The following is a 24,349-nucleotide window of genomic DNA, read 5'->3' on the forward strand; positions in this document are numbered from 1 at the left end:
CTGAACCACGGAGGTGGAAGTACAGATGAAACATTCTTGTGACCTCTGTAATGAAGTCCTGGATAACATCGTGCTCGTTAGCTTGTCTAGGATGCAACTAACACAGGGAAGAAGGATGAGAGAAGAGCCACGTCTTCTTGATGCATGAGACTTATTTGTGGTCCAGTCCTGAAAATGGCTGCATAAATATATGGTGTTATTCCTACAAATAATGATTTCCTCTTGCTGAAGGACTGGGCGGTAAGCTTGCTGCCCAGATCAGCAGTGCTGTGCCCAGCAGCAGCGTGTGGCCGCAGAGCAAAGCCTTCACCTGTGTTGTCACACGGGGGCACCTGCAGGTACACAGGGCAGCAGCCCGGTCACGGAGGCTGCCTGTGCGGGAGCAGGGGCTTTTTGGTGTTTGAGAAAAGACAATAATTTCAGATGACGAACTGTGGTTTTATTCAAGCTAAATTCTGGATTTGTTGGCATTTGATAGGTGTATTGATTACGTGTTAGTTTGGGCTGGATGTGCCTTTTATATACAGCGTACTGCAGGCTGGCACGTGCATGAATCCTGCGTCTTTCCAGAGGGAGGAAATGGGGATCAAGCCTGGTCCTGTAACCAGACCTGTGTTCATCTACACCTACAGCCTTCTCCATGTCAGCTGTGGTAGCCTGTAAGCAGGATAAGAATGTTCTAGTCTGGCCAGGCAGGAGAACAATTATAGAAGTGTGAGATAGGCCCAATGTCCCACAGGTGAAGGGTCTGTGAGGGCTGACTTCAGATGTGCTTGGCTTTCTTATGAAGGACGCTTTAAGGTGCTCTCCTGAGTATATCGTTTATGCCCTGAGACTGAATTTGGATTTGACTGCTTCAATGCACCTGGCCCTAACAGTTTATTTTAACAGAAAACAAAGATTATATATAAACAATAAAAAGCTTGCTAGACTAATAAGACCTGTTATTAATTTAATACATAGAATAAAAATTCCAGTATTTAACTGTTCATATTAATTCTATGTTTTTGCGTTAACGTGTTACATAGTGGACTCTGAAGGAATGCATGAATTGAAAACAGTGCTTTGCCGAGGGGGCTGCGATCGATGTTCACCAAGTTTGCTGTCTAGTAGTAGTTACTCAGGTTCCTAATGTGCAGTTGAAAAGTGCAGCATCAGCGCAGCCTCACAGTGGCACATGAGAGCCCACCAAGGCAGTGGGACATATGCGCTTACCCTGAGGCATAGTGAAGAGTTACGGTGGAGCTGTGGAAGTGCTTCCTTCTCTCCTGGAAAAAGGCAAACATAAGAGGAACCAGTGGAAAAAAAATATAAAAGCAGTCAAATGGCAGGATCAGTATGGAGGCAATACAGACGCTGTCTGTAGTTGGAGCCCCAGGCATGGGTGCAGGGCAATCCAGCCAAAATTTCCAGACCTGGCGTTTGTAAAAGAGCAGAATCAGGCTGCGTGGTCAAGGCCTGTGCGTAATGTGTTATTAAAAGTTAATGCTTTTATTTCTATTAAAAGTAAGAATAGCAACAATAAGCCCTGCTTCAAGAATAGTGTGGGAAAGCACTGGTAAAGAAGCTTATTTTTGTTTCAAGTCTCTAAGGGTTTTACAATCCGCTATGTTAATCCTGTGAAAAATACCTTTGTCGCAATGTTCAGTTTTGAGGATAAGTTATGATGCTTATATAAAGTCATATATTTATGAATACATCTTCAGCTAAAGTGGCTTCATTTATATACTTTGCACTGAGAAAATAACACGAGGTACCCATGTTCTTGCATTTCAGATATGTCTCAGCTTAGTTCGGCTCTTGCATTATTTGGCTCACTCTCCTCTTGGCTCTGTGACATTACTGGATTTTCGCCCTCGTCAGTTTGTGATTGTTGATGGGGAGCTGAAGGTAACAGACCTGGATGATGCCAGCATCGAGGAGAGCTCTTGCACCAGTAACAGTGATTGCTTCATGGAATTCCCCGCGAGGAACTTCACCCTGCCCTGTTCAGTTGAGGGACGGTGTCAAAGTATGAACGAAAAAAGGAATCTCTACAATGCCTACAGGTACGTGATTGGATAATGTAAAAGAGAATTAAGAGTGAGCCAAATGTCTCCAGTATCCTTTATAGTTATTCCCATCAATGAGTACATACTGTCTCAGAACCGTTATCCAAGAGTATGAAGCCACGAGTAAATGTCTTATTTGCGGAACTACGTAGCATTTATAACTTTGGAAATGTTTTGCATACTTTGAGTGTGATTCACCACTCAGTCTAATGTTGCATTTGTTGAAACCTACTGAATTCTTCACACAAATAGAGATTTTAATAGGAGTGAAACAGAGGTGCTTGTGGTGATGGGGGCCTGCAAGCTCTGTAGCGAGATGATTCAGACAGCTTTTCTTTGCTGTGAGTTCAGAAGGGTCATCGTGTGCTTTCTGCCACCAGCTGAGCAAAGGGCTGGCTTCAGGGGCAGAGTTAGAGCTCAGCTCTCATCCTGCACTCTGGCTCCGTGCTTCCTGCCATGCTGGAGCCTGCCACGGTAGGGGGATAACAGTTCCCAGTGCAGCCAGGAGGCTGCCGAGACCACCCTCCATGGCTGACAACCCGGGGTGTAATCCCAAACCTTTTAAAGAAGGGGGTGCTCCCTTTCACCCCCTCCCCTCCCAGCCCCTGATCGCTGTGTGGGCAGGCGCTGAGGGACTTGTTCCCAATGCCCTGCCTGTGTCAGGGGATGTGTAGATGACAGCTCGCACTGGACCAGTCGGCCATGCTGAGGAAAGTGTTCAGCTGACATGTCCATCTTCCAAATTTGTTTTTAAAGATTTACAGCGGAGTCCTTCTGGGCAATGGCTTTGTGTTTGTGGTCTCGGCTCTCCACCGTTGGCCATCGCTCGCCTCGGAGGTCTGTGTGGGATGCTGGGGGAGCCACGTTGCTGCTTTCTGGGGATGCTGGATGCTCAGTTCCGTGCCTGTCCTGCCGCCACCACTCCGTCTGACAGGCACTGCTGGGGCAGGCGGCCGACTTGTCTGATCCAGATAGGAGGATGGAGGCTCTCAAAGCAATGCCGTAATGGTGTGCTCATTTCTTAGACTTCCTTTTCAAGTATCGTGCCATTCACTGCCTGCCAGACCACAGTGAGGAGAGGCTGCTCCAAAGAGAGTCTTCTGCTTTGGTCCCAGGGCGCTTACCAGCATGTGTGTTGCATTAGCTGACCACACTGAAATGGGCTGCGCCACATGACAGCCATCTGCAGTTGTGCAGCGCAGTTTTTAGTGTGTCCTGCAAAATTTTCTGTTTCCATTTGCTTGGCTTAAAGATCTTGCTTAGCTTGCTGGCTTTTGGTTAAGAGCGTTTTACTGGTCTGGCTAAGAAACCTTTAATAGGCACCCATCCATCTCGCTCATAAGTGGGGATATGTCTGCGGTGTGGTGGGCTTGCGGCAGGTTGCTGGTCTCGCTGAAGGAAGCAATCTTTTTCTATTACGGTTCTTAATATTGCCTTTGAACCGCACGCCAGTGTGTAATGCACGCACAGTGCCGCAGTGTTTTCAGCCCCTGCTTTTCCTAAATTTGATAGAGACAGTGGGTTTTTGTTCAACATGGATTCATGTTATAGTAGGCTGTGGCCACCCATGCTAGGGCATTAACACCAAGCCCTGTGCACTTGTCTTGGAGGGCTATAAATCCTCTCTTCGTTAGGGTAGGCTACTAAATTTCACGTTTTCTTGGATGCGCCTGTTGCTGTAGGGCTAGAGGTTGCCCTCAGCAAAGGGCTGCAGGTGCTGTTAGGTAGAAGTCAAAAGCAGCAATATATGAAACAATGCATAAAACCCTTGTAATTTTAAAATATAGCATGCCCTAGCCTTGAAAGCGTAATCAGGCTATCTAACTGGTTTCTTTATGAGGTAAATAATTAAAGGAGAGAAGACATTTTGGAAAAAACTCTACTATGCAAGGACTGGCCCATCTTGACTTTCAGATGGTTACCTTCTGTCACAAATGCGTGTCTAAGGGTTTTCCTCCAAATGTTTGGAGGAACAGTTTTCAAAGCACTGGACAGTTTTAGAAGTAAGGGTAATTAATATTTTGAACTATTAACCAATGGCTGAGATGAATTCTCTGTCACTGACAAATCTTAAATTAAGATCAGATCGTTCTCAAAAAGAAAAAAGAGAGGAAAAAGAGGCTGTAGGAACAAATGTAAAAGGATCTGACAATCTGTGTTATGCAGATCACAAGGGATGCCACTGGCCCTGGAATCGATGAATAACAAATGTTACTGCAATTAAGCTGTGTAGGCGCCAGTGTCTATACGTGTCAGAATTTCACATGTGGGTGTTTGCATTAGAACAAGTCATATATTTCTATAGTCAGGGAAAAGCAATAACCACCGGACTTGCATCCGTCCAGCGTTTAGCAAAGCTACTGAATTTTTGAGAATAACTATTCACAATCAGTTGGACTCTGATTTATGGATGATCTCTAAGCATAAACCTGAGCTAATATTTACCAGACAGATTATTCTTTACAAATAGTATGCTGCTCTTTAGATTTCTGGATGTATTTGTATTGGCTGTTTCACACTCATCGTTAAGAAAACCGACCTGGGGATAATCCCATTTGGGAAAATCAGGAGTGCTACTTTTGTAAGGTGTGAAAAAGGGAGTTACAATCTCAAGGAAGTATTCGTTGTGTAAGTAAGATATGTCAGCTCAACAATATGTGTGTCTGTGATAATTTTTTTGCTATCAGTAAGTTACATTTTTAATTTGTGCTTGTGTAAGATGTCTGCTGCTTTCCCTCCTGAGCATGAGTCCCTGGACATTTCTGTTGGACAATGTGGTCTCTGTATATGAAAAAGCATTTACTTTGCTTTGCAGGTTAGATGTAAAGCAGGGCAATTCCCCAATGGTGTTCCTGTTCTGTCCATTACCTAATATTTATGTCTGATAGTTCTGTTTATACTGTCAGATCCTGCACTGTCCATCTCCATCTTAGGTTGCTATGACACTGAATTTGCAATAGGTAGTAATACTGGCAGAGTAATAAAAATTTAAAGGAACGTTGTGAAAATGAAGTTTAGTTCATGTGATGGTAAAGTCATATGGTTTTTTGTTTTGTAATTAAAAGTGTTAAAATGGAGAATCCATCAGTGAGTATCTACGTGAATGCATTTGGAGTTTAACATAAACTAGGAGAACAGAGGAGACATTCTGAATTGCAGTGGCATTACAACAATAGAGGAAGGTTGCTGTATTTTGAATTTTGAAATATAAATTCAGCCAGAAGCTGAATTGCTTCTGGCAATTCATTCGACAGTCTAAGAAAGCAGAAAAGAAAGCAATAGTCAATTATTTGAAATGAGCAGAAATTTGATTTATGCACTTTCAAGGTCTGAAAAAAAACCCCAAGACTTCTGGGGTTGATGGCATCCTTTTAGTTTGTTAAAGTACAGACAGTTTTGCACATAGTCACAATCCATGGGGCTTCACAGCAAATTTCTGTATTAATGGAACATTTACACGTAGTTACAAGGCAGCCTTGTATGTAACAGCGTGGTCTAGGTATGCTAGACAGCTGTGTGAATAGCCTTAGCTATATATTTATTTGACTACAGAATATGATTATATTTCCTGAATAGGTCAGGGGCTTATAAGCAATAGGAATTTTATTCCTTATGTTGTTCAGTAGTTAACAGACATTTGTAAACTCTTTTTAAGTTTTTTTCAATATGGGTTACTTTTCTGTTGCAGGTTTTTCTTTACGTATCTTCTTCCACACAGTGCTCCATCCTCACTGAGACCATTACTGGATAAGATAGTCAATGCAACAGGTAATCGCAATAAATGTGGTAATGCCCAGTATTTCCTTTTTTAGTGTAATTATAATGTTTGGGGTGGGGAGGATGCTGCTTTTGTGTTCACTGCAATAGAACCAGATTGTTTTTCTATCTGGGAGAAAATTTCCCCCATAAAGAGAAGGCAAGAATGTCCCTGTATACCAGAGAAATCCCATTTTGGGATTTTTATCTAGGCTTCACAGGGGTATTTGCTTCCTCCTGTCCCCTCAGCACTGGGGTGAACTGCATCAGAATGCAATCCCTTATGGGATCTGGAGGAACCCCTGTCTCTAGCAAGGGCAATTTTAATGATAAAACCAGGATGTTTCCCCATTGCCAATGGTACCAGTAGTGCTTTTATACCTCAGAAGCCAGGCAAGTGGCATTACCATAGATCTTTACCAATTACCAAGGTAGGTAGTGCCTTTGGGACAAGAGTATTTGCACGTGCCTGTAACCCTGATTTGAGAGGTTTTGGTGCGTTATTCTAGGGGTTTTATACCTTGCACTGTGTGCGTTCAGCATGGAGGTTAATGATGCTGGGCTATAGCTAATTAACAGGCAAAGCCTTTGGTGTTCCCTATATTGGCTAGTGTTTGTCCCTCGTGGGGAGCTCACCGCAGTGTTTGCTGCCCGCAGACCTGGGGTTCCCAGGCGGATGAGCCAGCCTTGACGTGCCTGGCTCATGTCAGTATGAAACCCAGTTTGCAGTAAGGCAGGGATTTCACGTCTACATCACAGCGCCTCTGTAGAGTGGGGCACCGCTGGGCTCTGATGCTTAGGGCTTTATTCGAATGCAACCTCATTTTGTCCTGTGCAGGTTACTCCTCATCTAACTCATTCTTTTTCTGCACTTCTAAAGGAGAACTTCATTGGGGAATAGATGAGACGGCTGCTCAGCTAGAGAGAGTCTTGAATCTGTATAAGAGTGGAGAGTACCTACAGAATGTGACTCGGATGCCGAAAGCTGGTAAAGTGTTTTTTCTTGAAACTTAATTAAAATAGATTTATTTTGAGGTTTGAAAGGGTATATGTGCAGAGAATGGGGCTCCATGACCCTTGAAATCATGCACATAAATAATCTGTTGTCTGCTTTTTGCTTCCTGGGTGCCTTCTGAAGCCCTTCTCACTAAATGGCATAGCTGGACATCCATAGGTGTGAGCAGGCTGTAACGGGGATAAGGAAATCAAATGGAGCATTGGTCTGCATAGCAGATTTGTGGAAAATGTGTTTCGTCACAGCCACACGCTTCTCTGCTGTTGGAGTGTCAGAATCTGCCCAAACATGAGTTGGAGGGAGTCTGATCAAGAAGCCGTAACTCTCTGTGCATTTCCTGCACCTTACAGGAATTTCTTGCAATGTAAGCACTTGTAGCTTGGAAGAATAAAATTTTTGCTTGCTTTGCAAGGGAAAGATAATGAGTCCCTCAGCTTCTGCTAGCAATACAATAGAAAAGAAAACAGGATGAAAATGAAGCTGTGCAATAATATCTTTCTCACAAAATCTTTGCAGCACCACAGGTATGTAAAATGCTATTTATTCAAGCTGCTGTGATACGAAGGGATGCATATTCTTCCCGGAAGGATAGCTTGTGGAATTACACACGTCAAAGAAGATTATGTGTGATGGAAATGACTGCTAAGTCTAACAATTGAAAAGGCTGTTTTGCAAATTATTTTTGTGTACGTACAATATTCATGTCAAACTGTCAGCATAATTGACTGCAAGTTGATAGGAAAATTATGTCTTTGCTGCAAAAGCTCAGTAAAGAGGGAAAGATGGGTTCTAAATGAAGATGAATATTGGCACAGGGGGTTTGAAAATTTCAGTGAAGCATTTGCTCTGTGAAAGAGACACAGGAGCCAAATTCATTCCTGTCGTAGCGCTGTTAACCTCAAAGGGCCATGACACCAGGGATGAATTTGATCCACTTATCAGAATAATTCAATATTTATTTTGTTGTAAAATTGGCAGGAAAATTGTTGCAGGTGTTCATTTAACTTTCTAATTTTCAGCTTTTCATCACAGTCTGTGCTGAGTGATGCCTGTCAACACAGCAAAATTATTTTCAGCAGTACAATCAATAGTACAAACACGTCCTTTGTTGAAGAAGTGCCAGGAGGGCTGAAGTTTTTCTGTGATCCTGGTTGATTCCAGATTTAACTGCCATATCAGGACATGATGAAGTCTTGAATTTTACAGGGCTGTCATGTTTATACAGAATCTCAGAGAGAGAAGCTTAGGACAGCAGTAGTAAATGTGGCAGTGCACGTTTCTACTAATACGGAGCAGAGCTCCATGTCTATTTGGCTAATGTAATAATTACACATTTCGTGTTAGTTTAATTCCGTAGAGTCCTGGATAATATAATGCAGAATCCGCTACCTGTGTTCATGGTTAGTAATGCCCTTCTGTGCAAGGAGCCCTTTTTATTTGTAGGACACTGCTCATGGTCTTAGGCACTCTACAGCGTAAGCAAAGATGTTGATAATCCGTTGATGCTTTATGTAACATGTTTGGCCAGTCTACATTAAAGACCACGAGCGTAATATTGCATTCAACATAGGAAAATGTTCAGTGGGAAGCCTGAGGAATCAGATGTCTTAGTGGAAATTTACACTTGGATAAGATGTGTTTTCAGACTTAGCTGCCATGCCTTTAAGATGTGTGGGCCTGTTTCTTGTTTGTTCTAAGGCTACTTTAACAAAACAGAAGAGGAGTTGTAATTTATTTCTATTTTAAGGCTCCCTTTCCTTGCCAAAAAAGTATGAAAAAGTCATATTGTGAGGGTGAAAATATGCCTACCTACGCATTCGTATCACTTTTATTCCAAATGTATTCCTTCCTCAGCTGGTGGTTGACTGGTAATACTGTGTTAGAATTAATGTTTAATGTTCTCAGTCCAGATATTATGGAATTAGAAATTATTAATTAGAAATTACCCAAAGATTATGGAATGAGGGATTCACCTGTGGTACAGTGAAGTTGCAGGAGGAGGGTGACAGTGGTGCTGGAAGGGACTGATGTCCCTGTGATGAACCTCTTCCCCTGGCAGGATGTTCCCAGCTGAGCTGGCACCCTGGCCACCGAAACCTGGGCTGGACAGCTGAGCAGATTGTTTTGTGTAACTCTTGGTGGATAGTAGAGGGGGAGACAGGTGAAAAGGGACAACTGTGATACTTTCCCAAGCTGTCAGCTAAGGTCCAGCTTTGGCCCCCATTTGCGGTCTGGGAGGACACTGTTACACTGTGAAAGCAAAGAAAAAATATTTTTTAAATGGTGGGATTTTTTTTTAAACCTTTTCTGTCTTGTTCTACAGCATAATGAAAGTTCAAGGGGAGTGTGTTCCCACCCAGTGGTAGGTTAAGATAAAACTAGAGGTGATGGTTTGGTTCTCAGGCCAGAGTGGAGTTAATCAGAGCTTTGCATTTGGTATGCCAAGACTGGGCAGGCACAAATTCACACTGATTTTGCTCCAAGTGGTGGAAATTTCACAAGATGACTGGCTCCCAGGACTTTTGCTTCCTCAAATGGTAAAAATGACCAGAATTAACAATGCCAGTCTCCTCTGGCGTCTGAAGGGTTGTGAGAAAATAAGGCCGTTCTGGTGTATGATCGGTTTTGAAATCCTAAAAGCAGAACTGGAGAAGAATTCAGATCCAAGAATTGCAAGATTTTACTTTTTTTTTTTAGGAAAAGAAACCACAGAAGGTTCAGGTAAATGGTGATTAGGAATTTGGTTTAGTTCTAAATGCTTTGAATTATCCATTGTCTTGGATAGAACATTGTAAATTCATACTAGCAAAGAAGAGATTTTGACCAAGTGATCTAAGGCCCTAACTAAAACATAAACTTTGAGGAAACAGTCTGTTATCTATCTGAACCTATGTTTTCGGAAGGAAGACCTCCTCCTATGAACACTGTGAAGTGAGAAAGGTGATATTGATAATCAGTAGGGAAGTGACTTGAAAAAAGTTCTTGTCAACCCTAGTATTCGCATAAATAAAGTTTAACAAGATAAAATAGTCATATTACGGAAGGTCTTGGATATTAAGCTTTCACTGTGCTTCAGTTGTAAAAGATTTTATAGTGCTGTAAATTATATTATGCACTGGACTTTGCTTTAGTATCTTAGAAACAGAGTAGAGGCATGGGAGACATTTGATAGCTGTGTATGTATCATAAATCACACTACTGTTAATGTTGATGTAGGAACATTACAGTGTTTAAAACAACACCATGAACAAATACTTTTATATTTCATTGACTGTTTGTCCCTCTTGCTGGAATCCAGAAGAATGTGAATTAAGCCAGGAACCGTGTATTTCTTCTGACACTCATTATCTAAAAATAATGAAATCGTTCCATTAATTACCCAGAACAAGAAGACTATACAAATATCTACTAATGTTCATCATAAAGTCCTGCCCCAGTATCAACATTTTTATTACTTCAATCCAGTGACACTGATTTGTACCAACTGGGTGTCTGGCCCTTGGGCTAAGCCCCAGCCCTTCAGTTAACTCAAAATTGACTCAGAAACGCATGAAAATAGCTAATGCTAGTAAATCGGATAACTTTGTTATTCATTAAAGCTAATAGATGACCCATTATTAGGCCTGAGGGTGTGCAAGCCCACAGGAAAGCGTAATTAGCTGCTGTTGTTAGTTGAGAGTGCATTCTCAGAGCTAAAAAAGCTGGAAGGCTGGACATAAAGCAAAGGCGCTTTGTGTTTTCCTTTGTCTTAAGACAATTTGGCAGGATTATGCTGTATGTAAATATTTACAGTACAGCAGTGTTTTGAAAAAATATTCTGCAGGGTCACTATAGCAACCTGCTTAGGAAACTGTAAATCCACCCAAGAATTATTGAGATCGGGGGGGGGGGGGGGCGGGGGGTGTTTGTGCATATGTGTATGTGCGAGAGAGAAATTTTGCAAGGTTGTTGGAATATTGTTTGAGGCAGTTTGTGTATCCTATGGCAGGCCGCAATGCGAAGGCTGAAAGTCTGCCGCTGAAGGTGCGGGAAGGCTCAGCCAGGAGCATCCTGCCGCCCAGTCCTTGCACCCCAGATTCCTGCTTTATCTGGGACTTGTGCGTTTGGTGTTTCTTTCCCGGGGATGTCAAGGCTGCTTTGTGTCCGGCTGAGGGGGAAAGGTGCACAGGGCTGCAAGCACGGGCAGAAAGTTCCCCTCTGTGCCTGGCCTTGCACAGAGGGCTTTCACAGGAGCAGCCGGGAAGTCCCAGCCCACAAAGGAATGCAGGAGCAGGTTCCTTTGCACCCACACGGCACTGGAAATACAGTGGGGCTGTGTAACTGTGTAGCGACCGGTTGGTTGTTGCTCACACGTATCTGCTGTCATGCAAGCCGTGTGCCCAATTCACTGAGCAACATGTTCTGCTGTCGCTGAACTCCAGGTCCAGTTTGGCAGCATACAGCAAAATGCTTGCTGCTAATGGGTTAGGTCCTCTGCTTCTTTCAAGAACATTAAAGAAGTTGCCAAGTATCTTTTACAAATCCTGTAGGCATCTGTCGTTAAGCTTAAATGCCCCAAACACATGACCCTAGACACCTCTTGGCTTGTCCATCATCAGCATCATTGTTTTGATGAGCAAGTGGGCCAGATGCAACTGATGAGCATCTGTGGCACTAGTTTGGGCCAGTTACCTTCAGTAAATCGGTGTGCACTGCAGAGGTGGCCAGGCGTGCAGAGCAGCTCCACAGCCCAGTGAGCAACCCTGGGACGTGGGGCACGAGGCAGGAGAAACACTCCAGCTGTGATGTGTTAACAGGAATAAAATGTAAGGGAACATGTCGTTCTTCTCCTTATTTATTTGTGTTTCGGTGACAGGCTGCATACCGATTTAAATATGGCTCTACTGTGAGCACAATAGAAGCATATAAAGCGAGGCGAGCCTTCCTCTGCTTCCAGCCTGCACGCGGGAAACAGCCAAAGGACGGAAATACTCACCAGAGAAGCAGGGCTATCTCCCGGTCTGACGGCAAACCCGTGTCCTGCCAGGCCTGTCTGTCCTTCCAGACAGTTGGGATTCGTCAGAAATGATTGAAAGCAGAGACACGCGGGGTACGCCTAGCATGCCGTTTTCTCAGACATACCAAAAAACAGCTTTCCGTAGCGCAACTGTGCTCACAGCTTTGCAAGGCTCGTTGTCAGAAGCGTGTTTGAATGCGAGGGATTGAAGCGTTAGGAAAATCTCAGCATAAAATGAAGCGTGGTAAAAGCATAAATGTATTATTGTCTGTTTAGGATCCAATTCTGTTCTCCATAAGCTCCCTGGGAATCGGTGGGGACTGTTTGTAGAGCAAAACACTGCTCCATACCATTTTTTGCTAAGATTGGCAAGATCAGGCTCTTTCTGCTTACTTGTAAGCAGAGCAATTAGAAACAATTCCAGAGTCGACTGCCAGTGTTCCTCTTGAGAGTGGAGGAAAAGAGGAGGGAGGAAAAGGAACAACGTGATTTCTCTCTCAAGGATGAACGTTATGGTGTCTGTGTCACTGACCCATGGTGTATTGGCAGGTGATAACTAGGAAAGAGAACTGGGCAAATTTCCAATGAGTAGCTGTAGTTGGTAGTAAAAATGCAATCTGGCTGCTGTGGCTGAAATAAACGGTCATTAGGACTGATTAAAGTCAGATTTAGGGTGATTCAAACAAGCTAAAAGGGGGAAACCACAGGCGGTTTCACATAGTTTATTATATACTTGTGGAGTTATTTATATGATTCAGTGTAGTACAGTGAAAATGAGTTATGTTTATAGATTGTAGTCGGGCTTTGGGACAACGCAGGTGATTTTTGATGGAAAAAAATTAGAATAGGATTTTAGAGCATTGGCTGTCTTTTACAGCTGTTGCACTGGTCAGTGATGCTGCAGGTTGCTTTTAAAGATTGCCTCTCTTACCTGTCACGAGAATGTGCTTGGTTTGAATATCACTGTGGCCGTCGTGGGGGCTGGCTAGTGCTGTCAGAAACTTCTGAGAAGGTTTTGGCCTGATTGAAACAGCGTGTTTTGATTGACCAGTATTTTTGTATATTTGTAATATTGAAAAAATATTTTAAAACTATTAAAAGTATCACAAAAGAAACTTTTGGGGATTGCCCAGATTCAGCATAGCAAGATATTTTGAAGTTGCAATATGTTTACAGGGCAGGAAAAATGTTTTGTAGTAGGATTTATTTGTGTAACTGTGAGCTGGGAATCAGGTTCCCTATGTTAAGCTGGAGTAAGTCTGTCATAAGTGACATCAAGATCAGGCTTACTACATTGCATTTATTTGCTTCAATTCTCATAAAACCAGTAGATGGAGAAAAGGAGGTTTTTTCCATTGTGATACCGGTAGGAGCATCTTGCATTTCTCTGATCTATTCCTGCCATTTCCTTGATAGAATTTATGTACTTTGTGTCAGGCTATGTGTATGTATGCAAAAGTGTAAATTTACGGCTGCATTTATAGTATTAAGCAAGTATTTATTGGTTTTAAACACCATTAGTCTGGAAATCGACCAGAACTTTGACCTTTTTATGATGTGATTTACTGCCATGAGCCTTCAAATTCCATGGACTCCATTTAAGCAAGTTTCAGGTCTTGGCAGGACAAAAACCTGAGTTGGAGCTATCTTTAAACCAGTGGAGTATTGCTTAATTGAGCAAGTAACTGCACTGTAGTGACCAAGATGATCAGTTAAAGGTGCAGGGGAAGCCCTGCTCTCCTGCAGGCTGGGGCTAATGTCATTGCCAGGGCACATCTTGATGGAGGGGCATCCTTCAGGAGCGTCCTAGTTCATGTAAGAGGAGCACATTTTTTGACAGCTGCTACAAATAAGGGCTAAGGGGTCAGCTCCCTAATTTGTCGCTGTGTAAACAAGAGATTCCAGGCATATTTGCTTTCGCCATGCAAATAGGGAAGGCAGCTACCTTGTTCTGCTCAAGATAAAGTGAGTTTTGGAGGAATGTGGTTTCCTTAGACCAGGGCTTGGTTGGTGTTGCAATGAGTTTCTGCTCAGTTCTGACTGTAATAGTTTAAGGTGAGGTCCTGTGTTGGCTTCCCAGGGTGGTGGGAATGCCTGGCTGGTTTGGGATGATGAGCCAGGGGGCAGGGCCATTGCGCATTCTGCTCTCTGCTCCTCATGGCTGCCTTCCCATGGGGATGCTCCTGGGGGATGGCGCTCCCATGCCTGCCATGCAAGCAGGGAGAGGGGCTGCCTTTTTGCCTTTCCCCCTCACTGCATCCCACTCCACTCCCCACAGGCAGTGTAGGCAGGAGGCTCAGATCCCTGAACTGCAGGCATTCAGTGGTCTGTGCCAGTTTGGGGGAGCTGCCAGAAGCTGCCTTTGTGGAGCCCGTGTGACTGTGCTTTGACTTGGACCCCAGTGTCTCTATTTTCACCTGTCTGGTGCTTGATGGTCTCCTAGCAAAGGAAAATGCTCTTTGCATGTGGGTGGTGCTGCTGTGTACCTGTTACACTACGCTGTTCCCGTGAGTTGTTGCAGATGGTGGTGGCTTCCCTCGTGTAGAAACTGGCAGGGAGCAGCAAGGAGAGAGCAGGGACAGCCACAGGGCTCTGCTGCATGGTGAGACCACACTAAGTACCAGTCTGGAGGTTTCCATCCTCCCTTGCACCTGCAAGCCAGGACCTCACCATCACCATTGCAGTTATTGTTGGCCCAACTCTATTGGTTAATGTGTCCAAGCTGCCCAAATAATTTACCAGGCTTGGTCACCTTGAAAAGTCGGTGGAAAGGGAGAACTTTGTCTCCTACCTCTGACAGAGCCTCAGGTCACATAAATCACTGCTGCTCTTTTGAAATCTGTTTACATCAGCTGAGAGCCTAACCCCTGACATCTGTACTGGGCATGGTGTTGAGAAGAAAGAAAGTGCCATAGGCGTATTAAGAGGCATATCTGTGTGCAGAAGAGTTTAAAAATTGAACGATAATTCAAAATAACGGCCTTGCAGACAGGCTCCTGCCTTGCATGAAGAAAAATATATGACGTGACATGGGGCTGTTCTGCTTCAGTGCCCTGATGGCAGCTCCCTCCCGGCGCCTGGCAGGCCCCAAGAGCACCTTTGGGCAGGGCCAGGACACTTTCCTTGCTGACATGGAGAACTGGGCAGATGCTTCATCTGCTGCTGCTGCAGCAAGGGCCATCTTTCTGTGAACATCCTCTGTGGCCTGGGGTTTGGCACAGTGAAGTGTTAGGTGGCACTTCTGTAGACGTGCAAAGAAAAGTTGTCGATAGTCACATTTTTTATCTGGTCATCATGGCATATTCACTGATACAAGTAGTTGCGTATGGTGCCAGCAACAGTGAGTTGGTTTATTTGCATTTAATTTGTGCATATCATTGTACTGGCCTTGGCTGTGAGGTACATATCAATAGTCAGCGGTTACCATTCAGTGATAAGAAAATATTATTTAGTTGCATTCAATTATTGTCACATTGTAAAGTTGATACAGAAATTGGAAAAAAGGAACTTTACCTATCCAGCCAGTAGCAGTTTGATTTATGCTCTGACCTTTCTTCAGAAGAAATGAATATACGTTTTTGATGGAGAAATGACCATTTGTAATGTGGGACTACATTTTGAGTTGTTTTTTTCTTTTTTTTTACTTCACCTGCATGAATCTGCATTTTCTGAATTAATGAGAACTTTTTTGCCTTTGATTCAAGTGGGACATGGTCAGCTCTGATTTTGCTTGTTATTTGGGAGCATTTCTTATGATACCTTTAATGAGCCAGGCTTAAAATAGAATGCATTTACTGCATTTGATTCCCACTGTTTCATACCATGTGGTGTGAACAAGCACTGGTGGATGTGTACTTCTTTTCCCAGCTGAAATACTGGCAGTTTAGAGTACCAGACACACACACTCGCCTTTGACTCGGTTGTGTTCATACAATGTGCTGTATGAAATATTAACAGGTTGAATCTGCAGTGTCAGGCAGAAAATGCGTGAACCAAAGTGATTTAAGAATAGGCTGTGAGTCAGGGCAGGCAGCTCTGGTTTCCATAATAGATACAATTAGAAGAAATGTAGAATGTATTCATTTTTTTGAATAGGATGTAGGGGGGAGAGACAGGAGGGAACCGTCAATTTGTGTGTCTGGACGCTAAATAGAAATGTTTATAAATGATTAGTTGAATTTGCTGATGCATTCATTAGAGAAACTCCCGTCAGCGGCTGGGAAAGTGAGAGGAGCTGTGAACAGGGAACAAGAGGCAGCTCATAAAGGCAAGTGAGACTGAACGGCAGCCAAGGGAGAGGAGTAATCGGCGGGGCAGCGCGGAGGCGCTGGGCGAGGACCACGCTGACATGCTCCCGCTACTTTTTTTTTTTTTTTTTTTTTGCTTCTCTTCAGAGGCCCATCAGGCGACTCCCCTTTTGTGCTAATCTGAGCAAGCAAAAAAAGTTTGCTTAATTAAAAGCCTGTCTTTTCTTCCTTCTCTAAAGGAGCTGGGGGAAAATAGTGTGCGCTTCTGAGGGAGAGGGAGGGCTGGGAACGCCTGGTCGGGTCTCACCCCGACAATCCCACTCACTGTTAAGAAATAGGACAGTGAGTCAGTTCATTCAAGTGGATGCTGTTTATTCAATGGGACATTCTTCCTGTAAAACTCTAATAAAACCAAAGCCTCGCCTACGCAGTAGGGAAGGGGAAGGGGTTTTGTGCACAGACTGTTTATTTACAGACGTTTTCTGGAGAAAAAGGTGAGAAGAAGAAAGGAGGAAAGGAAAAGGAAAGTAAGGTGCAGAGCTATAAACACATTTGGGAGTAAACTGGGGCTGGTACAGTCTAGCCTGTTACCTTTTCCGTCATATATCCTGCTCCTAAGCTGTTATAATAAACCTTACCTGTTAAAAACAAGCCGTTTGCTGGAGCTTTCAAAATGACTGCTTTGCTCTGGTTATTTGCAGAGTACAGACGGGTGCCTGAAGCTTTTATTCCTGATGAGAACTACAGATGCTGGCCATCTTACCATCATAAGGGCTGCCTCCTCTCTGTGTTTGACGTCAATGAAGCCATTGAGATCTGTGACAGCTACGCTCAGTGCAAAGCGTTTGTCCTAACTAACCAGACAACTTGGACAGGTAGGTTGTGGATGCTGCAGAGCAGAAGCAGCAGCTGAGTCACATATTCTGGTTGTTTTAAGTTATAATACAGTTTGAGGTGCATGCTGTGCTGGGCTGCGGTCGCCAACAGCAGCAGCTAGAAGTGGGATAGTTTCTGAAGCTCCAGCTGAGGCAGTTTTTGTTTACGGTGGGGCTTCTCTTTGCCAGCTGTCAGGGGAGCAGGAGCCTGTGGACAGACTCAGAGGGCTACAGCACATGGACCATAGGTCTCCAGACCGTGGGGTCTGAAAGTTTATTACATCTGGATTTAAATAAATCTTTTCAATCCATATGGTTGTTGCAGTTTGACACAAAACCAAACAGGTTCTCCCATGTATCTAGCTGGGACTTCCCGGCTGGTGTCAGAGATGCCCTGCTGCTGGCAGGAACACTGTGCTTCTAGCAGCAGGGCTTTGGCTAAAGGACATTGAGAAGGGAGGGTTTAAAATCAGGTAGAAGTATAGAAGTAGAACCTCCAGGGGAAAATCCCATTTGCTACCACAACTCATTTTCTTGTCTAACAGAATACACTTGTTGAAAAGAGAAATACATTTTGCAAAAGGCCTGTGGGCCTGGCAGTCCCGGTGTGGTTCCCCTGAAGGCAGGCAGTCGGTGCCGATTGACATCAAGCAAAGAATTGGCACTGGCTCGCTGCTGCTGCACCAGGCTTGTGCCTATTGCAAGCGATTCCAGAGCAATATGAGAAACAAAAACGTTACCAGTCTCTGCTAAAAATCTCCGGTAGCTGCAGCTCCAGAGTGGCTGTGGGGTTCAAAGAGCTGAATGCTGCAACTGGCTCCCAGCTCAGCTGGCAGTGTTCCCCTGAGCACGCTGCATCCCTTGAAGGGTAAAGAAAAAGACATGTTGGTGCCTGTAAGGTGCAGTGGACCAAATCCACGTCTTTCATAACGTCCTGAGGTAAAGCTGCCACTGAAGTCAGGAGTCAGGGTGAGTTTTTGTTCTGAGATGGCTGGTTGTGGACATGTGGCCTTTCCCACCTTGCGACTGCTGTGTGTCATCTCCCCATGCGCTGGGCTGGTTCCCTGCCTGTGATGGCCATTTTCTGCTAAGGCCAGGTCAGCAACCCTGCTCCTGTCTTTAAGAGGCAGGGTAGCTGATGCTAGCCACACTTTGGGAAAGCTGATTGAAGTCCTTGCTCTGCCACAGACTTCAGTGTGGCAAGTTATTTAGGCTCAGAGGCTCATTTTCTGTCTGTACATCTGCAATCACAACATATCTTAACCTTAAAGTAAAAATCTACCCTTGCTTTAGTTGTGCTTACTTGACCGATGTAAACACACACCACAGCCAGGCTTATATACCCGCCTAGCAGGTCCTCAGCTCTGAAAGCATCACAAATGAGTAGAATCTTTTTGTATGTATGTTTTGTATGTTTCACAGTATTTTAGGTAGTGTAGTGCTACAGCTTTCTGCATTTTTTATGCTTCTGGGTGGTGTTAAGAAAGACTTCCATGGAACCTAGAAAAAAGTAATTTATATTAACCTTGCCTGTGGCTAACTGGTGACTACTAGGTCATCATGTCAGACTATTGAAGTTAATTAATGTACTGAAAAAGTAATTATTACTTTTCACAGGGAAATTCATAGGAAGTTTAGAGCAGCTCATGTCTCAAGTTGCAATATTAAAAGCAAATGAGACATCGTAGCAATATTTCTAGTCTTATTTACCATTTCCTTTACCTTGTCATTCCTGATGCAAGAGCACTTGAATCCCTGAAACTAGCAGCATGGAAATGTGTTCAGTAGCTGAAGCATCCCATTTGCCATGTGATACTTTTTAAGAAAATAGTGTTATGGGAGCCCCCTAGAGAGGCAGGCTGGGAGTAAATAGCATTTGATTTTCTGAAGTTTAGAGAGAGGGAAAGCAGAGGTTGAACAGATGTGGAAAGTATCTCTGTGGCCTCTGCTGCCAGGGCAGGCCATGGCAGTGCGGGTCCGTGGGGCGGCAGGGCTGTGGGTACGATGCCAGGTCAGTAAGCACGGGGAGATCCATGAACTGCACTGCAACTCCCACAGCCACTGGTGAGTGAACCGTCATCAAACTCTCAGCCCCCACTGGCCTCGGATGTATATATGGCAGGTGCCTTACACTACCCAGGCTGTGATCGCTTGCTGGTGCTTTTTGTATGAGGAATAGAAACCTTGTTCCAGCTTGTTTAAAACCCAGAGCTACAAAGTGATCAGCAAGGGCTATTTCAGAGAAAGTCCCGTTGCACTGATCAGTTTTGCTAAGATTCAAGCATGCAAAGGTGATTCTGCTCCTGTAATCAAATGAATGTCCTTCATTTAAGCCCTGAACTCAAGCCTGTTTGTATCAGTGGGAGACTTTTCTGAAGATCATGTGAAATTTGTATTAAAATTTTCAGACCTTTCCTTCGTTTACAATGTTAGCTGTGCACAGCCAGATCTTGACCATATTTAGATGAGAGTAAACATACTGTACCCAGGAGAGATTCGGTGTCATTTTAGATGAAAACATTTCAGGTTTATACCAGTTGAAGTTCAGAGAGTTCAGTCTTGGGTTGCCTGAAGAATGCATAGATTGAAGAAGGATATGAAATGTCAATAATTTGAGGTAGGCAACCTTTTGCTCATCACTTCTAAGGTGTTGTGGTTTTTTTTTTCCTTCCATCCCACCTCCCTCTTTCCTGTTTGGTGCAGGTCGGCAGCTTGTCTTCTTCAAGATGGCCTCAAATCATATCATGCCTGATCCTGACAAGATAACATATGTGAAGGTGACAGACTGACACCTAAAGTGGCCCAGTCTGACGCGTGAGTGATAAGAGCTGTTTGTGTATAAATATAGGCAGCTGTTAGGTAGAAGGTGGCTGTGACCAGCGAAATAATTGCACTATTACTCATTCTAATCTATAGAGTGCTAAACAAAACTTTAAAGAAATAACCTGCATGACCAGGATGAATGTGCAATAACACAACATTTTGAAAATGTGATTTTTTTTTTTTTTTTTTAAACAAAGCAAAATACCAGATATGATACACTGTTAGGGTATAATTTTGGTTATAAATCAGCTGGCAGCTCTGGCTTTTCTAACCAAGGTTAGCATAACTTTTCTGACCTGTACATCTGTATACAGTGATGCAAATTGATAATTTCTATGAGAAGTCTGTATCCTCCATGCTGATATTTATTTGGGCACGTACAATCACAACAGAGGAACTAACTGAAGCATATCGGTTTGTAAGCTGAAAAGCAAACGTTACTGAGACAATCAGCATTTGTGTTAAAGCTATCGAGTATGCGATGCCGGAGTGTTTGTCAAAAGGAAGCAATTGGTTATGTTTAGAAGTGCAAGACTCTAGCTGATTTTCATTTTTGCTTCCAATGTTATCATAAAGTTTCATTTTTAATTTAGAAGAGCCATTTCATAGCAAATCACATAAGCATATGAATAGTCCCCCTGAAAGGGCAGGGACTTACCCAAGTGCCAAGTGCTTTGCTGAATAGGCATAGGCCTAAGCATATGCTTACAATTAAGCCTGTGCTTAAGACTTTTCGTTGAATGAGTTTGAATTGTTCAGGAAGCCACATCTTTGACACTGGCAAAGCAATCCAGCTGGTGCAACAGTACTAGTTTAATGACTATCTTGCAGTTATCCGTATTTTTTGTCATCAAATCCTTGGTTTTCTGAGGCACCGCTTGCTAATTCTTAGAGTGAATGAAGTAAATGACCTTAATAATGTCAAGTGAATGCTAGCCTTAATTCTATATAAAATGCATTTTACAGGCATGGTGTGTCTAGAGAATTTGCTTTCAGTGAAAGCCATAAAGTAAATGCTAAAGTGAGCAATGTCATACTATTTGTAGTTTGTACAGTCAGGAAAAAAATGTGCTTTTGTTTCTCAAATTGTTTATTTTTGTAAAAAAAAAAAATAAAAGATAAATTCCGTATCTTTCATACTGGATTTTTTTGTGTTGCAAATAAATGCCTAGATACAGCAAAGATTTAGACATAATGTATTGTATGTAAACTTAAGCCTGGGATATTTTTTGCAGGAAGGAACTGAGGTTGTTGCAGTGTCTCCCAGTGACGGGCATGTTCCCGTGGTCCATGGTGGCTTTGTCTGTGTGGTTGCCCGTCATGAAGCAACCATTAGAAGACAACGCTTGAGTAGCCATTCGTACTCTGTGATTTGAGTCACTGGTACCAGCCTTCTAACATTTGGAAGGGGCAAGGATGAGAGTATAACCTGAAGGAATTGTTCGTTGGGCTAAATGGTGTACTTTCTTTACCCAGGAGGGTCAGGGAAGGAGCGTAGAGGCACCAGGGAAGCCAGGAGCAGTGTCACCATGCAGGAGAGATGGTCCAACTGTGACAACATCAGCAGCAGGTCTTGTCTCACTGCGGTTTCTCGGAGGTCACTGATACCCTAATGACTTCTGGCAATTGGCTGAAATGACATGCTGTAACTGCTGTAACTCACAAATTATCAAACTCCCAGCCGTAATAGCTCAGCTGATTGTGTCGCTGTGCACTTAGGAACCCATCAATCATGCTGTGGTAATAAACAAACACTACAGATTCTTTTAAAATTGCTACATAAATCATGCCAACACATACTGCACAGTTCATTGAAGTGATATGGGTTGCTGGCACTGAGGTGCTGGTATGTATTTTGAAAGTCTTCAACCTCCTGTGATTGCCTTCCCATTAAGTGCCATACACCGTTCCAAAAATATTCAGCATTTAAAACCACTGTGAACAGTTAAATTCTTTAGTTGCATTCCTAGGTAAAAAATATCAACATCTAAAAGAAAAAAACAGGTATCTGGGGTAATTCTTTAATGTTGTAATCAGGTAACTTGGGTTAATTTCATTCCATCACTTCCCAATTACTAGAAAAAAATGCCTAAGTCAGGAATTGTTTATCCGTGAAACTAAACAAACTTGCCAAACCAATTTACATCAGCTTTTGCAAACAGAGATCAAGTAAGCAAGAAAGAAACGCAGCCATGAGCCAAGAAGCTGGATTCTAAATTTCAGCAGTAATCAACTTTATACAGGCAGTTTTATAACTCTTCAAGACTAAGGCTTTCCAGTGGAAATGCTGATTAAAATCTTAATGAGAGAGGCGTGATACTACAATAAGTGAATTTAATAGCTGTAATAAGCACTGGTAAAAGTCTGAATTTATGGGGAGAAAGTGTCTTTGGCACTGTGGGTCTGATTCAGCTAAGTGCCTGGCTGGTGCTTGTGGTATCAAAACCCCTGAGAAGCTACAGAGGAGGAGGAGGAGGAAGCAAGGCATAAAGCGAGCTGGCAGGTCTGGACCAGTCAGCCAGGGAGCTGCTCCACCTTTTCTGTGGAAAAGGTATTTCTATCTGGTTTTCCCCCTAACATTTTGACTGCTTTTTACATTTCCTGGCTTCCTCAAGCCACAAGGTAGAAACGTGAAAGAAGACACCCACAGGGCTTTAAACGACTGATGTCTGCGTGCGCTCATGCACGTGTGTGTATGTGTATACATATTTATGTGCGTGTCATGCTGAACAGGGAGAGCTTATTTCCTCAGTGAAAAACCAATTGGCTGTGCAAAAAATGAAGTGCTAAACAGGATGTTGAGTTCATCTGGAGAGGTGAGAGCTGTGTGAAGGAGTGGGTGCTGCAGCTCTGCACTGGGCTGTGCTGGTGTTCGGGCCAGTCCAGAACCGCATTGCCCCGGCCAGCCTGTGTCTCAGAGTACCTCTGAGAGCTGCCCACCGGCTCCATGATGGTTTGGGGAAGGGGTGGCACTAGCCCCACCACTGGGAACAGACTCCAGGCCCCAAAGTGGGCAGTGCTCAGCATCACCTCAGGCCTGGCATCCTGAGGGTTGTAGCAGAGACATGCTGAGAGCTTTGGTCGTTGCTTAGACCAAAATAAAATGTGTTCTTTCTGTATCTTGCCTGAGCCTACTGTTTTCTATCTGGTCATTTTTCAAAGCTTTCTCCTCAACTTCAATGTGTCTTTTAAGTGGGAAAGTGAGGTCTCATCTATTCAGCTCCAGAAACAGGATGTTACAACTCGCATCATATCAAAGATAAATCTGTGGTGAAATTAGTGATATCGCCATGAGCATTCATCACCCTGAGAGAAAGCCTGAAAACAAGTGGGCCCTGCTGCCAGCTGAGGAGCTCAGGTAAGTTTATATAGAGAGTGAAGGGGGTTGGATGGGCAGGGAGGCAGTGGTGAAGAATCTCAGAGATGTTCTTCCAACAGAGGATAAAGGAGTTCAGTGTAAGTACAACTATTCCTAATGTGCTTTGCACTGCCTCTCCCTGCTTCACGGAGGCATTTTGCTTAGTACTTCTGCCAGCTATGACCACCAAATTTCCCATAAGATCTGTGAGAAGGATGGTAGTGGGGTGCAGAGAGGACAGCAGCTCAGAGTGAGGGCAGGTCTTCCTATTGCCAGTTACTGTGTGTGGTGCGGTAACCTCTGGGGACCACCGTCCTGGAGCAGGACCCAGCTGTGGTAGGTGCACAGTGAAGACCTTGTCCCTGCCTCTGAAATTCACCTTACCAGCTTGTACCACAGCTCATGACAGGTCAATGCAGCTTTGCGTTCGTACCAGGTGAGTGAAGGAATAGATGTAGTGACTAATCAATCACAGACAAGCATCCTGAGAAACAGCTACCCACATGGGCTGTCTGCTACAGCTACGGAGGGCAGAGCCCCAGCAGCTCCCCAGGACTGCTCTGCACGGCTGCTTTCCCACAGCCCACTCTAACAGACACCTGGGGACGTGCAGAGGCGTGCATGACAAGGAGAGTTGGAGAGAGGCAGAATATATCCTATAATTCCACTTCTACTGGTGCTGACCCTATTGATGTTTACAAGGCCCTGCACCTTCATGCGCTGTTGCTATTTAGGCAAAAAAGACACTCTTGTTGATAATAATTTAGATTAAGCAAATGCTTTAGAGGAATTGTAATTCAAAGCATACGAAAGGTGATAGTGAACATCCAGAGATCACATTATGGGGCCTGTCAGGAAGAAATATATGAATACACGGATGTTCAATCTTTAGTAGGAAGACCCTTATCTTGTATTCTTTAGCACTAAATTTTGTGAAGACTAACTAAAACCTACTACCAGGGGGAAAAAAAAAACCCCACAACAACAAAAATGGAGCGGCAAGTCTGTTCGCAAGTTTTTCCAGGAAAACATATCCCTAACCTTTCGGTCAAAGTGTGAAACAGTGTTGAAAGAAGCCGAAAAGATTTGGGTTGAAAAGACTCAAATGAAGTTTTCATCAATCAACTGCAGAAAGAGGAAGATGAGGCTCAAAGCAGAAACTGGGGCTCACAGAAGAGAAAGATTTGTGGAAAGCAGGCAGCATATAAAGACTTTACAATCATACTCT

At 43.6% G+C, this 24,349-nt stretch overlaps 1 protein-coding gene across 1 annotated transcript in view; it reads left to right on the plus strand.

The window, feature by feature from the left end:
- Positions 1-20,900, plus strand: part of PKDCC (protein kinase domain containing, cytoplasmic) — a 37,264-nt gene extending 16,364 nt beyond the window's left edge. Inside the window, exons 3-7 of the mRNA XM_056357537.1 lie at positions 1,777-2,048; positions 5,740-5,819; positions 6,688-6,795; positions 16,767-16,940; positions 19,644-20,900. Of these exons, the coding sequence (XP_056213512.1) occupies positions 1,777-2,048; positions 5,740-5,819; positions 6,688-6,795; positions 16,767-16,940; positions 19,644-19,729 (720 nt within the window). The 3' untranslated portion in view covers positions 19,730-20,900. The remainder of the gene's footprint in view (positions 1-1,776; positions 2,049-5,739; positions 5,820-6,687; positions 6,796-16,766; positions 16,941-19,643) is intronic.
- The last annotated feature ends 3,449 nt before the right edge of the window (positions 20,901-24,349 follow it).

Source organism: Falco biarmicus, chromosome 12 (assembly GCF_023638135.1).
Source record: "Falco biarmicus isolate bFalBia1 chromosome 12, bFalBia1.pri, whole genome shotgun sequence".
Classification (NCBI taxonomy): Eukaryota; Metazoa; Chordata; class Aves; order Falconiformes; family Falconidae; genus Falco; species Falco biarmicus.